The sequence below is a fragment of the Mus caroli genome, unplaced genomic scaffold (genome assembly GCF_978045245.1).
Source record: "Mus caroli unplaced genomic scaffold, Mus_caroli_1 scaffold_11, whole genome shotgun sequence".
Classification (NCBI taxonomy): Eukaryota; Metazoa; Chordata; class Mammalia; order Rodentia; family Muridae; genus Mus; species Mus caroli.
The window spans coordinates 64,613,869-64,629,064 of NW_028227266.1; the positions used below are offsets into that span (position 1 = coordinate 64,613,869).

The following is a 15,196-nucleotide window of genomic DNA, read 5'->3' on the forward strand; positions in this document are numbered from 1 at the left end:
CCTCTCTTAAAGGTTAAAATAAAATTTACTTTGTATGTTCTATTCAATCGGTTTGTCTTTATGTTATCTACTAGTAACTGCTAAAACCAGCCATTCAAAATATGATAGTGATGATAATCTGAAGGTCCAGGCATTAGTTGAATGTGCATATGGGCTAGCTGCACATTCTATTTGTGTCCTTAAACAATGTGTACTATAAGGAAAGAAAATTTCTCTACCAGTCTCGAACATACTCATGCCTTCAACAATTAAAACAGATCTATATAAATAAAACAACTTCAGTTTTACTTTGCTTTTCTTTCTCCGTTACTGTTTGATTTGGATAAAAGACAACCAGGGAATATTGGGTACATTTGGAAATGAGCAGAAATAAGAACTTGTTCTATTGTTCATGTAGGCATTTTATTTTATTAATGATTAGTATTATGGAAATTCTAATGTCATTTTATAATCTTAACACAAAAACAAATAGCAAATATAATAATATAAAGATTATTTTAGCTAATGTTGTACTATAAGCATATATCCTTGGATTGGATTAGATTGTGTGTCCATTGACATCTTGCAGCTTTGTACCTGTGATCGTATTGCTAGGGAATTAGAAGTGGAAGTGTTTGTAGGAAGCTTCTATACTATAGCCTAGAAACCTCTGCTGTTATATAACAATGGTAACTGTGGTGCCCTGATGGGGGGTGGGCATCATACATCTTTAGTTCCAGCACTGGGGAGACAGAGGCAAGTGAATCTCTATCCTAAAAAGGGGGTGAGGATTTTTTCTTTTTAAAGAGGATTAACAGTTGTTATATGGTCCAAACAGAAGATTTCCATTACCTGAAAAGGTGTGGAGATTCTCCTACCAGCAAATAAGGAATTAATTCTGCAGAGCCTTGATGTCCTAACTTGAGTCTGATACTGTGAACATTGAAACTGAGTCAAATCCTTAAAACTGTCTTTCCCAAGTTGAGGTTCCCCTTCTAAGTCTCTGGTTATTTTGCTTGTGGTTTTGACTAACTGGTCATAAATAAGTAGCTCCCTTGTGCTTCACTTCTGGATTCTGTTTTGAGTAGCTCATAAAACTCAGGGAAACAGCCGGGCATGGTGGGCGCACACCTTTAATCCCAGCACTAGGGAGGCAGAGGCAGGCAGGTTTCTGAGTTCGAGGCCAGCCTGGTCTACAGAGTGAGTTCCAAGACAGCCAGGACTATACAGAGAAACCCTGTCATGAAACCCCCCACCCCCAAAAAACAACAACAACAACAAACCAACAACTCAGGGAAACATAATTTATGATTTACTGGTTATTATAAAATCATATAATTATAAAAGGGGTACTATAAAAGGTACAGATGAAGAGATGCAGAGGTGTTGCGGGTATAGGGTTTTTACCTCAGTATCTAGAGGATCTGATCTGTCCTTCTGGGTTGTTATGGAGACTTTATTGTGTAGTCATGATTGAAGCATGCAGAAATATGACTGGACAAAAAGAAGTATGATCTAAGGGAAACCCAGTGAAGGTTCTTGTTCATATTCCCCCTCTCTATGGCTTTTATTCTTTCTGGGTAGGAGGCTGTTCTCTTGAAATGTGGTGTGAGGGGTGGTGGTCTTATGATCTACTGTCAGACAAATTAGAGCTGAGGATTTCTTTATGGTCATTTTCAAAGCTGGGGAGATAAAAGTCTATTTTGGTTTGCATGACTTACCTTGGAGAGAGGGAAATTATGGTCTTCCTTGTGGAGAAAAGGAGATGAAAGAGAGGAAAGGTGAGCTTGGTCCTGTTCTCTGAGGCTTATTCTGGTCACTTAGGAAGAAACCATGGCTATGTATGAGTAAAGAGCCAGGACCGTGGGCAAAATCCAGAATGTATCACAGTATCACAAGGACGTGCATTATCAAATATGGCAATAAAATGATCTTAGTGTCAACTTTGGTGTTGGGCTCAGTTTTTACATGAGACTCTGAATTCTAATGGGGATAAAGGTTAAGACTTTAGTTTTATGGATTTATTTTCAATTGGGGTTTCTACTCAGAATAAAAATAAGTCTTTTTAAAATTCCCCTTCCCGAGCCGGGCGCGGTGGCGCACGCCTTTAATCCCAGCACTCAGGAGGCAGAGGCAGGTGGATTTCTGAGTTCGAGGACAGCCGGGGCTACACAGAGAAACCCTGTCTCAAAAAACAAAAAAACAAAAAAAAAACAAAAAAATTCCCCTTCCCTTCTCTTCCCCTGCCTTCCCCTCTTGTTTTCTTCTTTTCTCTCCCCTCCCCCCTCCCCCTCCCCTCCCCTTCCCCTCCCCCTTTGTTCCCCCTCCCCTCCCCCCCCTCCCCTCCTCTTCTTTCCTTTCTTTCAGCAGGGTGTCTGGCCTGGGAATCATCCTGTAGAATCAGCCTGCCTTGCCTTTGCCTCCTTCCCAAGTGCTAAGATTAAAGGCATATGTCACCATTCCTCATGTCTCTCTGTTAAAGCAGAGTTGGGGTTTTATGAAATATAATTCTGCTTAGACATAAGGGTTACGAGAGACACTGGAGAGAAACAACACCAGAAAGCATTAAGTGTGGGCTGAGAGACTGCATGATTGCTGCCCGTGCTTGGTAAATGTTGAGGAGAGGGAGGAGAAACACTGGCTAGCCTCATTTCTAATGAGTTTGGACAAATTGTATAAGGACAGCTTTGAATTAAATTGTCTCCAGTTTATTTAACTTAGCATTAACCCTTTCTGCTGAATACCCTGTTAAACAATCAATTAAGAAAACAACTTAGCAAATAATTTTCTTTTTGGCTAAATGACATTATTAAAAGAAATGTTTCATATTAAATACTAAGTATGTTCCCTTAGTGTCCTGATTTGTAGTTTACTTAGATTATGCTAACTTGTAAGTAATTAATCCAGATGGCTAACATTTTGAAAGATATAAAACCAAAACCTATTTCAGGGAGCTCTGAAGATCACTGTACTTACCATTGGATAAGATCCATTCTAATTAGTGACTTTCTCAGTTTGTTTTAGAAATTATTTTTTAACTGTAATTTTCTTGGTTTTTATCCAGGTTACAAAATGTCCTTCTATGCATGAGATCTACGGACTATATGTTCTTCAAGAACTGATCAGTGGCTTTCACCTTCTGGAAGAACACTAGAAGCATAAATATGGTGCCAAAACTCCTCATTCTCTGACTGTGGTGATTTGGACATACTTCTGTGTGGAGGAGAAGTATACACGCTGAGGTCACTCATTGTTCAGAGACTGTCGTGTAGGAACATGGACCATTCTAATAGGGAAAAGGATGATAGACAACGGACAACTAAAACCATGGCACAAAGGAATACACACTGTTCACGACCATCTGGCACTTCAACATCCTCTGGGGTTCTCATGGTGGGACCCAACTTCAGGGTTGGCAAGAAGATAGGGTGTGGGAACTTCGGAGAGCTCAGATTAGGTAAGAGCTTGCTATGGCTGAGGCTTTTACTAACAGCAGTAACATTCTCTGGTGTGTTTCAAGATAAGCAGGTGATTAGGAACTTCCTCTTATGTAGGTCTTACTGGCGTAAGGAATAAGGGCTTTGCAAAGGAGTTATTATCAGTCATTATGCTGTTCTTCAAGGCTTCCCTTTATGTGTGATAGGACTTTTAATTTTCTACCAATTTAGAGTTTATATTTATTAAATTTAAATTATTATTACTGGTTTTTCAAGACAGGGTTTCCTTGTATAGCTCTTGCTGTTTTAGATCTTGCTTTGTAGACTAGGCTGGCCTTGAATTTAGAGATCTACCTGCCTCTGTCTCTTGAGATTAAAGGAGTTCATCACCCTTCCTTGCTGTAAAAATTTTTATATTTAATTTTGAGACACATTTTGCTCTGTAGCCCAGGCAGACCTTGGACTCATTATAAAGCCTACACAGGCCTCAAAGTTGTAACTCTTTTACCCCAGCCTCCTATGTACTAGGGTTATAAGTGAACACCATCATGTCCAGCTCAAATATGAGTTTGTGAATAGGGGATAAATAATGACAGTTAACCAGCTGGAAGATGTGAGAGTAAGAAGAATGTATACTGGGAATGTATATGCTTTTTAATATGCTATGCTATATTAATGGAGAAATGGAATTTGTTAATTTGTTTTTGAGACAGGGTTTCACCCTCAGCCCTGGCTAGCCTAGAACTTACTATGTAGACCAGGTTAACCTAGACCTTTTAGATATCCTTCTGCCAAAATACCCTCCCCTCCTCCAACCCACCATCAGTGCTAGGAGTACAGGCACAGGAAACAGAAAATAGACCATATAAAATTAAGAAAAACCTTATAGGTGGAAAATGTGAAAAGCTGAATCTTTTTTTTTAATCTTTATGTACATTTGTCTGTGTGGGTATATTCTGTGTATGTGCAGGTATCCAAAGGAAGTCAAAAAGAGGGCATTAGATCCTATGGAGCTAGAGTTACAGGTAGTTATGAGCCACCTTATATGTAGATGCTAGCAACTAAACTAGTGTCCTCTGGAAGAGCAGCAAGCACTCTTAACTGTTGAACCATTGCTCCAGCCTCTAAATAGTTGTTGAAGCTGTGATTATTATGAAAATTAATCATAATTTGGACCATTGTGAGGGTAGAAACATGAGATGCTTGGGGTGTTTTGTTTTTAACCTCTGGTTTTGATAATTATGCAAAAGAAAGTGGAAGAATTATATACCTATGATTACCATTTTCACTCCTTAATGAAACATCACTATACTAGCTATGTATCTCCAGGTACAGAAATGAATCGGAAGATGCTAAGAATGAAATCATTTTTAATTAGAGAACACTAATAACCTGGAATTGAACCTGACCAAGATAATAAAAAGGCCTTCATATTTAGAGAAGTGTTCATGTTCCAGTTAGCTAAACTCGATGCTTCTGCGAATAGAAGGTGTGTAATTTCATACTGCATGCCTTCCTAGCAACTACTCAGTTGCTTCAGCAATTAGTTTTGCAAACATTCATTCATTTAATGAATTCCCTTTGTCTTACCACCACCATACTGCTTGGATTAGATGTGTTATGGAATAAGCATCCACAAAGTTACCAGGCAATTTCTAATGCATAAACTTGAGTATTCTGAGGGCCAAAATGCCTTCGTTTCTATGAAGATCAAGAAAACCCTCAGCTAATGGAACTGGAAATTTGTTTTCTTGAAGTCCAAGATTTATATTACAAATTTACATGAAAATGGGAAAATCAAAAATATAAATTTCTAGCCCCTTTCTTCTTTCAGAGTGCTAGATTTTTGTTGTTGTTTTATTTTGTTTTCTCTGGTGAATCTAGGATAATTTTGACATTTCTTTTGTATTTTAATTAAAGACTATCTCTCTGAACCTGGTGTGGAAGTGCACGCCTTTAATCCCAGCACTTAGGAGACAGAGATAGGTGGATCTTTGAGTTGAAGGCTAGCCTGGTCTACAAATCAAGTTCCAGGACAGCAGAGCTGTACAAAGAAACTATTTAGAAAAACTGAGAGGGAATGGAGAGATTACTTTCTCTCTGAAGCCCAACCTTTTGTCAGACTAAATACTCCTGCTTCAGCTTCCAACCACCTGGGGTCATAGCCTGACACATCTTATTTTTACTTCATTTGTAATTAGAGGAAAGAACTTACCTTTCTTTTCAGCTGCTTTTATCCTTCTATGAGCCATAGAGTAGGCTGTGTAGAAAACAGAAAATGTAAAGTAGGAAAGATCACACACAAACACTAGCTAGGTACATCTCTGCTTTAGCTCTGCACCTGCAGGATTCTTCTGTGTGGGGTATGTTGGTGTATGTATGTACACACACACACACACACACACACACACACACACACGCTCGCACGCATCTTCCACTGTGTACACATGGAGCTTTTGAGTTTTGAAAGGACAAAACTGTGTTAAGTCAGTTCTCTCTTTCCACTTTTATATGAGTTCCAGTGAACAAACCTATGCTGTTAAGCTTGCATGGCAAGAACTTTACCTACTACATTGATCACTATCCAAAGGAAAAGTGCGCCTCTGTTTCCTGTCGTGACTTCTCTTTACTTGGTCTTTTTTTTTTTTTTTCTTTTCTATTTTTAATGTGATGCTTCATTTGCTCAGGCTGCTGTTCGATTGCTCTGCAGCGTATGCAGACCTTGGACCTCGGATTCTTGCCTTTCTTTCCCAGATGTCATGGTGCCTCTCCTTTCGAGTGCAGGGATTTTTCTGAGTATGTTTGGTTATTTATTAAGTAGATTGTCAAGATAGGTAGATAGAAGGGACAAAGTGTGCTTTCTTTGTTCTTTCCCTATGTGGCAATAGTAGTAAGCAGCAGTCTTACTGTTTGAGTATACAGAACACAAACAAACAAAAAAATACTGGCAGGGTTCCCCCCTCCCCAAGTTCTTGTTTTCTCCTTCATTAACTATGTAGTATCTTGCCTCAGTCTTCCAAGTGCTAGAATTTTATGTGTGTGCTGCTACTCCTTGCCTTATCAGTATATTTTGATTTTCAACTGTCTCTTGAATATTTACTAATGTCAAGTCTAGGGAAGATTGCGTAGAGTAGGATATAGTTTCTGTTTCTAAAGATACTATTGTCTCCTGGTACAAAGGGAAAACCAAATTATAATACAAAACAATAAATATGATAACAAGTGTATAGAGACTACATCTGCAGACATAAATGAAGGTTTCAGAAAGGAGTTATTTATAATAGTACTTTTGCTGCTAGACAGTAAGGAGGGACTCTGTCCAGTTGCAGGGTACAAAATTGCTAGGTGAGATTACTCAGCAGATTATCAGTGCAGCAGATGATTATAAATAGCTGAGCCAAAAGATGTGAAGTCAAACAAAGCAAAGCAATAGATGTGCTGCTAGGTAAATTAGGACCAAATTGTGAAGTGTTTCTGTGACTCTGGGATAGAATCATGAAGGATCTTAAAGAGGGGAATGACCCAGATCCATTCATACAGGAAAGAAGGTGACATCATCTAGTCATTGTGCTGCTTACTTTTTTGTACTTTGTTCTGCTCCAGGGTGTGGTTGTGTCTCAGCACTTTGTTTTTATATCCATAACTCTTTTCATTATGTGTGATATATAATGTATACTCAATAAAATGGTTGGCTGGGAGCCTGGAGAGATGGCTTAGATAGAGCACAGGTTGCTTTTCAAGAGCAGGTTTGATTTCATTCAAGTGCAGTTTACAATTATCTCTAAATCCAATTCCAGGAAGATGGAACCTGCTTCTAGTCTCTGCAAACACCGTGTACATGTGGTGCAGATAAAACACCCATAATTGTTGAACAGATAGACGGACAGACGGACGGATGGATGGATGGATAAGTAGATAGATAGATAGATAGATAGATAGATAGATAGATAGATAGATAGATAGATCGATCTAAGCCACTTCTCCAGGCCCCTAGCCAACCATTTTTTTTTTTAAAGAAAAGGCTAAACGAATAAGCCAAGTTATCATCTAACTTTTGGCAGTAGCAAAAGAGATTAATTCAAAACTAGCAGAATTGATTACTAGTTCTTTGAGGGGAAAGGGTCAGTATTTACTAGTTTAAGGAGACCTTGTGAGTGAAGAAGGCTTAATGAAGTTAGTAATAAAGGACTAGGGTGGGTAATAGGATAAATGTGTAAGATAGTTTGTGACTATCTTAACTTTGACAAGTATGTGGCACAAACATAGTCCCTAAATTCCTATGTAACATGTGTTTCAATTATTGAAAAAATTTTGGCTTGATACAGGAATTAAGAAATCACCACAGCTTCTCTGGCAGTGGTGAGGCAGGCCCTTAATCGCAGCTCTTAGGAGGTAGAGGCAGGCAGATCTCTATGAGTTTGAAGCAAGCCTCGTGTACAGAGCTGGTTCCAGGACAGCCAGGGCTACATAGACAAACCCTGTCTCAAAGAAAAACAAAAACCAAAACTAAAACAACAAATAAAAAAGAAAAGAAAGAAAGAAGTCACCATGGTGGCTGGTGAGATAGCTAAGTTTAGGAGGGTCTACTGCTCTTGCAGAAGACCCAGGTTTGTTTCCCAGGACCCACACTGGTGGTTCCTAACTTCTATTAAACTCCAGCTCTAGGGAAGCCAATGCTCTTTGGCTTCTTCAGCATGTCTGTGGTATACATAAACTCACACATGTGCACACATGTGCATACTTACACACAATCTGAATCAATCTGGGGGAATGGCTCAGCTAGAGTAGGAGTTCCTGAGCTTCTCCCTTTGTGCTGGTATTTTGTTTTGGCCCTATCTTGTGCATGCAGTCATAGTTGCTGGAATTTTATATTTACAATTTGTATTTATAACTACCATATCATATTGGGCAAATACTACAGACATACAGACATTTACTTCTGGCTCCTAGGATTTTTTTATCCCCTCTTCTGTGATGTTCTCTTAACCTTGAGGGGGAGGTATAGTATAAATGTCTGATTTAGAGTTGAACACTCCACAGTCTGTTCTCTGCAATGTGACCAGTTGTGGTGTCTATATCAATCGCATCTATCAAAATTAGAACCTTCACTGATGATATTTGAGAAATGCTCAAACCTGTACATAAGAACTTAGGAAGCAGTCCATTTAGAATAGTATTAGGTTCTCTCCTACATCCTGTGACCTGGTCAGCCCTCAGTTTTGGCCCTAGTTAACAGTACCAGGCAGGCATGACACCTGTCTTGTGGAGCATGCTTTGAATCCATCAGAAAAGTACTGGTTACTCCCATAATATCTAAGCCACCGTTACACTAGTGGACACATCTTTCCAGGACAGTCACTATTGTAGCTCATAGGGTTCACAGCTGTGTAAGCTGGTTATTACTTTTCTTCCACAGCATATGCATAGATGAGAGAACAGGACAGAGGAGATAGGAAGAGATAGATAGTTAATACTAAGAACAATTGATAAAGCCATATGGAAACTTTACACACTTATACACATGCACATGTGCACGCACGCGCGGGCACACACTCACACACACACACCTGTGTGTATGGTATTAAATGGTACTACCCTATATTATACTTTTTAAAAAACATATAAAGAGCTCTTCTTAAACTCAACAATAAATTAAAAGACAACCCATTAAAAATTAGCAAAGTGAAGTGTGGCTGGAGAGATTATGCAGCACTTAAGAGCATATACATATGTATGTGCTCTCTGTGGACCCAGGTTTAGTTTTCTGTATTCATTTTGGTTTCCTCACAGCCTCCTGTAACTCCAGATCCAAAGGATCCAATGCCTCCAGTGTAAGCATGTGTACACACACACACACACGATTAAAAAGAAATCTTTTAAAAGGTGAACAAATGATTTGAATATACTTTAATTCAATATTTTGAAATTGGAAGATAAACACATGAAAAGTGTTCAACTTCTTTAGTCATCGAGGAAATACGGATGAAAACTACTTCAAACTTACCAACTCTGGAAAGAACTAGTGTTTGCTGGAAAGACTAGATAGAGATTGGACTGCTTATACAATGATATTGGGAAATTAAAATGGCATAGCCACTTTTGAAGATAGTCTGGTTAAAGATGTTAAGATGTTAAAACAATTCAAATATCTTTCATCTAAGAAGACATGACAAAATATCTGACATAAGATGTTTATGGAGGGAAAGAGGAAGGAAAAGAGAAAAGCTTTCCTTTAGCTCCATTTCAGAGGCCAAACAGCATACATAGTATAGGCTTGATGCCTTGAGCCCAGGCTCCCTTGCAGATGGTATTTGCTAGAGTTAAGGCACTAGGAGTTATATGTAACCATCCTTGTATGAGAACTTCAAGGCTCTCAAGTAAACTACTTTCCAAGACGATGCCCTCAATAATCTAAAGATATCAGGAAGCCCCATCTCAAAGCTTCTACAGCCTCTCCAAATAACCAAACTTTCAGTACATAGGCTTTGCAGGACAGGGTTAATTATATCATAGCATGTGATCACAACCCCTGTAGGTCACAACCCCTTTGGCAAATCTGTCTTCAAAAAATATTTACATTATGACTCATAAATAGCAAATTTATAGTTATAAAGTAGCAACAAAAGTAATTTTATGGGGCTGGAGAGATGGCTCAGTGGTTAAGAGCACTGACTGCTCTTCCAGAGGTCCTGAGTTCAATTCCCAGCAACTACATGGTGGCTCACAACCATCTGTAATGGGATCTGATGCCCTCTTCTGGTGTGTCTGAAGACAGTTACAGTGTACTCATATAAATAAATAAGCCTTAAAAAAAATTCTAATCGGGGGTCCCCATGACATGAAAATTGTAGTGAAGAATTGCAGCCCTCAGAAGCTGAGGTTGAGAAGCCCGGGCACAAATAAACAACTCTGTGTTATTTATCTAGTTAAGAGAATGAGCAGGAGCTGGGGTTGTAACTTAGTTTGTAGAGTGCTTGCCTTGCAGGCTCAGAGTGTGATTGTACACACCTATAACCCCAGGGTTTCTCTGTGTAGCCCTGGCTGTCCTTGAACTTACCCTGTAGACTAGGCTGGCTTCCAACTAACAGAGATCCACTCTACTTGCCCCTGCCTCCTGCTTTTTTTTTTTTTTTTTTTTTTGGGGGGGGGTGTTTGATTCTTTAGGAAAGTCTTAGAAACTAGACTGACCCCTGTTCTAAGATTTTTATCTCAAAATGAAGTAATTGACACTGATTTTCAATCAGGTTTTATAGATAACTTTTCTGACCATTAGTTACATGAAAAAATAAATACTATAATTCCATACACATAAAATGTATATGCCTGAAATAAAAATTTCTCAAAATAATGTCTGTTTTTACTAAATATTTTTCTCCAAAGAATGGGGCTAGATATGTTGCTGGGTTATAGAACGATTGATGGCTTGTCATATGTGAACCCCTGGGTTCATCCCCCATTGCATCAATGATAGTAAAATGAATGTGCTAAGATCTTTAAAAATAAAGGTGAGCAGGGTGGTGGTGGCGCATGCCTTCAATCCCAGCACTGCACTTGGGAGGCAGAGACAGGCGGACTTCTGAGTTCAAGGCCAGCCTAGTCTACAGAATGAGTTCCAGGACAGCCAGGGCTATACAGAGAAACTGTCTCGAAAAAAAACCAATCAATCAATCAATAAATAAATGTGAAAGCCAAGTATAGTGGCATATACCTGTATCATACTACTTGTAGTATAGCAGTATTAAAGATATATCTCAGGTGGTAGAGTGTCCCTATAAGCTAGGTATGGTGGGTACAGCCTATAATCTCAGCACTTAGGAGATAGACACAGAAGATCAGGCTATCCATCTTTGACAGCATAATGAATTCAAAGCCAGTATGGGATATATGAGATACTATATCAAAACCTAACCTAACCAAAAAGACAAAGGCTAGCTGTAGCCCAGTAGTAGAGTACCTTCGTAGCATCCATGAGGCTTTGGGTTCAATCCTCAGTATTGCAAAAAAAAAAAAAAAAGTAATTCTTGGTTTTTTGTTTTATTTGTTATTGGTTTGGTTTTATGTGTATGAGTATTTTGTCTGAATGACTGTGCCTAATGCCCACAGAAGAATTGAATTCTCCTGGAACCAGCATATGGATGACAGTAAGCCACCATGTTGGTGTTGGGAACTAAGTACAAGTACTAAGAACTAAGGAACAAGTACTCTTTGAGCCATCTCTCCATCCCAGTGCTATTATTGATAACCACTTTTTTTTAGATTTATTTATTTTGAGTGTTCTATCTCTAGGTACACTTTTATGCCAGAAGAGGTCATCAAATCACATTACAGATAGTTGTGAGCCACCATGTGGTTGCTGGGGATTGGACTCAGGACCTCTAGAAAAGCAGTGCTCTTAACTGCTGAGCCATCTCTCCAGCCGCAAAAAGCTTTTGAAAATTTGAAATTCAAAAATTGAGAAATTGGCATATTAATTATCCTTAAAATTAACTGATCATTATTTGAGAAAAATTTAACATTGTACCAATCTTTCCCTTAATCATCCTGTACACATAAAGAGATGCTCTCTGGGTGGGACTGGAGGGAGCAGTGGACAAACTGCCCTCTTTTCACTAAGTAGAATGGTAACTATTCATAGGTAGGCAGAAGTATTTACTTATTTATTCTCCATGCTAATTGCCTGACCGACTGCCTGCCCTCCCTTCCTTCCTTCCTTCCTTCCTTCAATGTGTGTGTGTGTGTGTGTGTACACGTACATGGACACACACATGTCCCCTCTTGAAAAGACTAGAAGAGACCAATGGATCCCCTAAACTGGAGTTAGAGGTATTTAGTTGTTAGCCACTTAACATGGATGTTAAGAACTGAACTTTGGTCCTTCCTGCTCTGCTCTTATTTGCTGAGCTTTCCAGCTTCTGCCTCAATTTCTTCTTGCTGGATTTTAAGAAATACAGTTTAGGTAGTAATTTATATGTGCACTGCTTCCACTTTAGGGCAGGAAAGCTTGGCAGCTAGGAAGATGATTAAACCCTTTATGTTTCCTTAGTTGTGTGACTCTTGACTAAGAGCTACTGATTCTTTGAGAAATGCTGCCTCACTGGAACTTTCAGTAAATGTAGCCTGTAGGTAACTCACTGAAACAGGAAGTTTTCCTTCAGCTGTTTTGTTTTGGTTTGTTTTTTTTTTTCTTTTTTCTTTTTTCGAGACAGGGTTTCCCTGTATAGCTCTGGCTGTCCTGGAACTCACTTTGTAGACCAGGCTGGCCTCGAACTCAGAAATCCACCTGCCTCTGCCTCCCAAGTGCTGGGATTAAAGGTGTGCGCCACCATTCCCGGCCCTTCAGATGTTTTAATGTCAGTATCATATCTAGGCTGCTTCTTAGAGAAGCTGAGTTTAGATAAAAGTGCTCCAAAACTTGTAAATAATACAGTTTCTCTGCCATTAATGATAGAGCCTAGAACAAAAAGTTAAACCTGTAGATTTTATGAAGTGGCTACTAAAGCTTCGAGTGCTTGGTATCAGGCCAGCTCATGCATAGATTTTTCAGTCCATTAAGCTGTGTACCTTTTCTCACAGTTATTGATACATTTTATGTATATGTTTAGTTGAAGTAGTTATTAATTTTAAGAGGATAGAACTTTGACCCACAAATCTTTGTCATTAAATTCTTCCAGTGCAACATTTCTGAGTACAGTATATTCACTGAGCATATTGACTGAATGATTGAACTTCTAAATGTCTGTATTTCCTGTTGGCTTATACAATTTTTTTTAATTACAGACTTTATCTATTTTGTCTATCGGGTGGGGCATGTGCCACTGTGTACCTTTGGAGGTCAAAGGTTTTTGTTGTCCCCTTTGCTAAATGGGCTCTAGGTATCTAACTCAGGTCGTCTGGCTTGGTGGCAAACACTTTTACTGTATGGGCCCTCTCACCAGCCCCTGTTCAATCTTTGTGATGCCTTTGCCCCCTGGCAAAGGAATCGATTTAAACAGTGCTTGGCCCAGGACAATTATTGCATCACCTCCGGTGTTCTTTAGCTATTAAGTAAGAGAATAACATTTATTCAGTTCTTTTGGCATTCTTAGAAAAAGTAAACAAGCACAAGCCAGTCAGCATTTTGTAGTGTATCAACAGTGGTACCTAAAGTTAAGTTTATGCTTGTGTTCCCTTAGAAGGCATAAAGAACCATCTCCCCACTACCCCCCGATAGGGCACTGAGAGGCTCAAGAAACCATCAAGAAATCATCAGGATGGCCTGATGATTTTATTGGGGTTACTTACAACAGCATGGATAACTAGATAACTAGCTGGATAATACATCACCAGAAGGTCCCAATTCTGGAGAGCTGTGTCTTAACTGTAGTCTTAACTCCTAGGCAACCTTCTATCTTTAATCCACTTGTCACCCTGTCCCCTCAGACCACACAGAGCTGCAGGGAGTGAGGAGAGTGGTAGTGACTGGAATCTCCAGAAGACCTACTCTACCTTTTTTCTACCAGGGAATGTTAACAGCCCTGTTATTATTGCCATATATGTAGCTGTCACTGAATTGCTTACTTTTCTTGTCGAGATGACTGGAGACCAAGGCATTCATAGGTCACAAGAGTCATTCTTGATGATGGCAGATGGTCTTGTCATGTCTGCAGAAAATAGCTTCAACATTTAGTATATTTTTTATATAGAAAATTGAATCTGAGAAGTACTTCATAATCAATCGCTTTCCAGTTTAGAGAGAACTGAAGAAAAGCACACTGCTTATGCTCCTCTTCTGACTTTTCTGTTCTCCACTCACTAAGAGCATCTCCCCCCACAAACACACACACACACCCATCTCCACACATACCCATCTCCTTGCTCCTTCGATCTTTGTCCTTCTAGATAGGATCTCACGTAGCCCCTAAACTCAAGATCCTGCTGTCTTTACTCTTTGTGTACTAGAAGAAGGGGTGGGCTGCCACACTTAGCGTAAGGACAAAACTTTAGCCCTTACTTTCTTATCCCCTATTAAATGTAAACTGGAGGTGCTTATTTTTTCTCTTCAAAATACCTGAAATATTTTATTTGTTTTAGTCTTTTTAGGGGGGCTGTTACCTCATACTTAAAATAATAATGAAAATTAGATTTATTAATACTTTTCAGTTTACAAAGGACTTTCACATGTAATCATTCTGCGCCAGAAATGTGGTTCTCTAAGTGCTCTGCTATGAAAATGCCCTAGTTATTCTCTTTTATTTTATACTGTAGGGCCAAGATAATACTTTTAAAATACCACTTGATTTTCTCTTAGCATAAGACTATTGGTGATTCTCAGCAAGTTGAATAATGAAATAAAAATGTTACCCATATGTTAGTTTCTCATAAAGAGCATACAAGACGAGAGGTTTATCTAGTTCATGGTTCCAAATGCTTCAGCCCATAATTCCATGCGTTTGTTGGTATTGTCTGATGTAAAACAGAACAGATGACTAAATTGTATAGTGCAGCAGAGCGGTGCACCTCATTGGGTCTGGAAGAAAAAAAGCCAGAGGAGGGGAAGATGGATGGATGGAAGGATGGATAGATGGATGGATGGATTCCAGGAGCTAGATAGTAGATCATTCAAAACTATGTCCTGGTGATCAACTTCTTCTCATGAGGCTCCATTTTCTAGTTTTTACTACCTGTCAATAGTGCCATCAAATTATGAATCTACTCTAAACTAATCCATTGATAAGTCAGCCTCTTCTGATCCAATCAAGCATCTGTTACTATATGTTAGATACTGTACTTGTTACTGGGGA

General features: G+C 39.0%; 1 protein-coding gene across 12 annotated transcripts in view; it reads left to right on the forward strand.

The window, feature by feature from the left end:
• The window catches only part of Csnk1g1 (casein kinase 1 gamma 1), a 130,562-nt gene that overhangs the window by 40,371 nt on the left and 74,995 nt on the right, over window positions 1-15,196 (forward strand). For 11 of the 12 annotated variants that reach the window (XM_029481319.2, XM_085844723.1, XM_029481318.2 and 8 more), the window contains one exon: window positions 3,044-3,436. In XM_029481319.2, the coding sequence (XP_029337179.1) occupies window positions 3,256-3,436 (181 nt within the window). In that variant the 5' untranslated portion in view covers window positions 3,044-3,255. Of the gene's footprint in view, window positions 1-3,043; window positions 3,437-15,196 lie in introns of those variants that run through there. The other variant, XM_029481326.2, reaches the window with a different exon arrangement.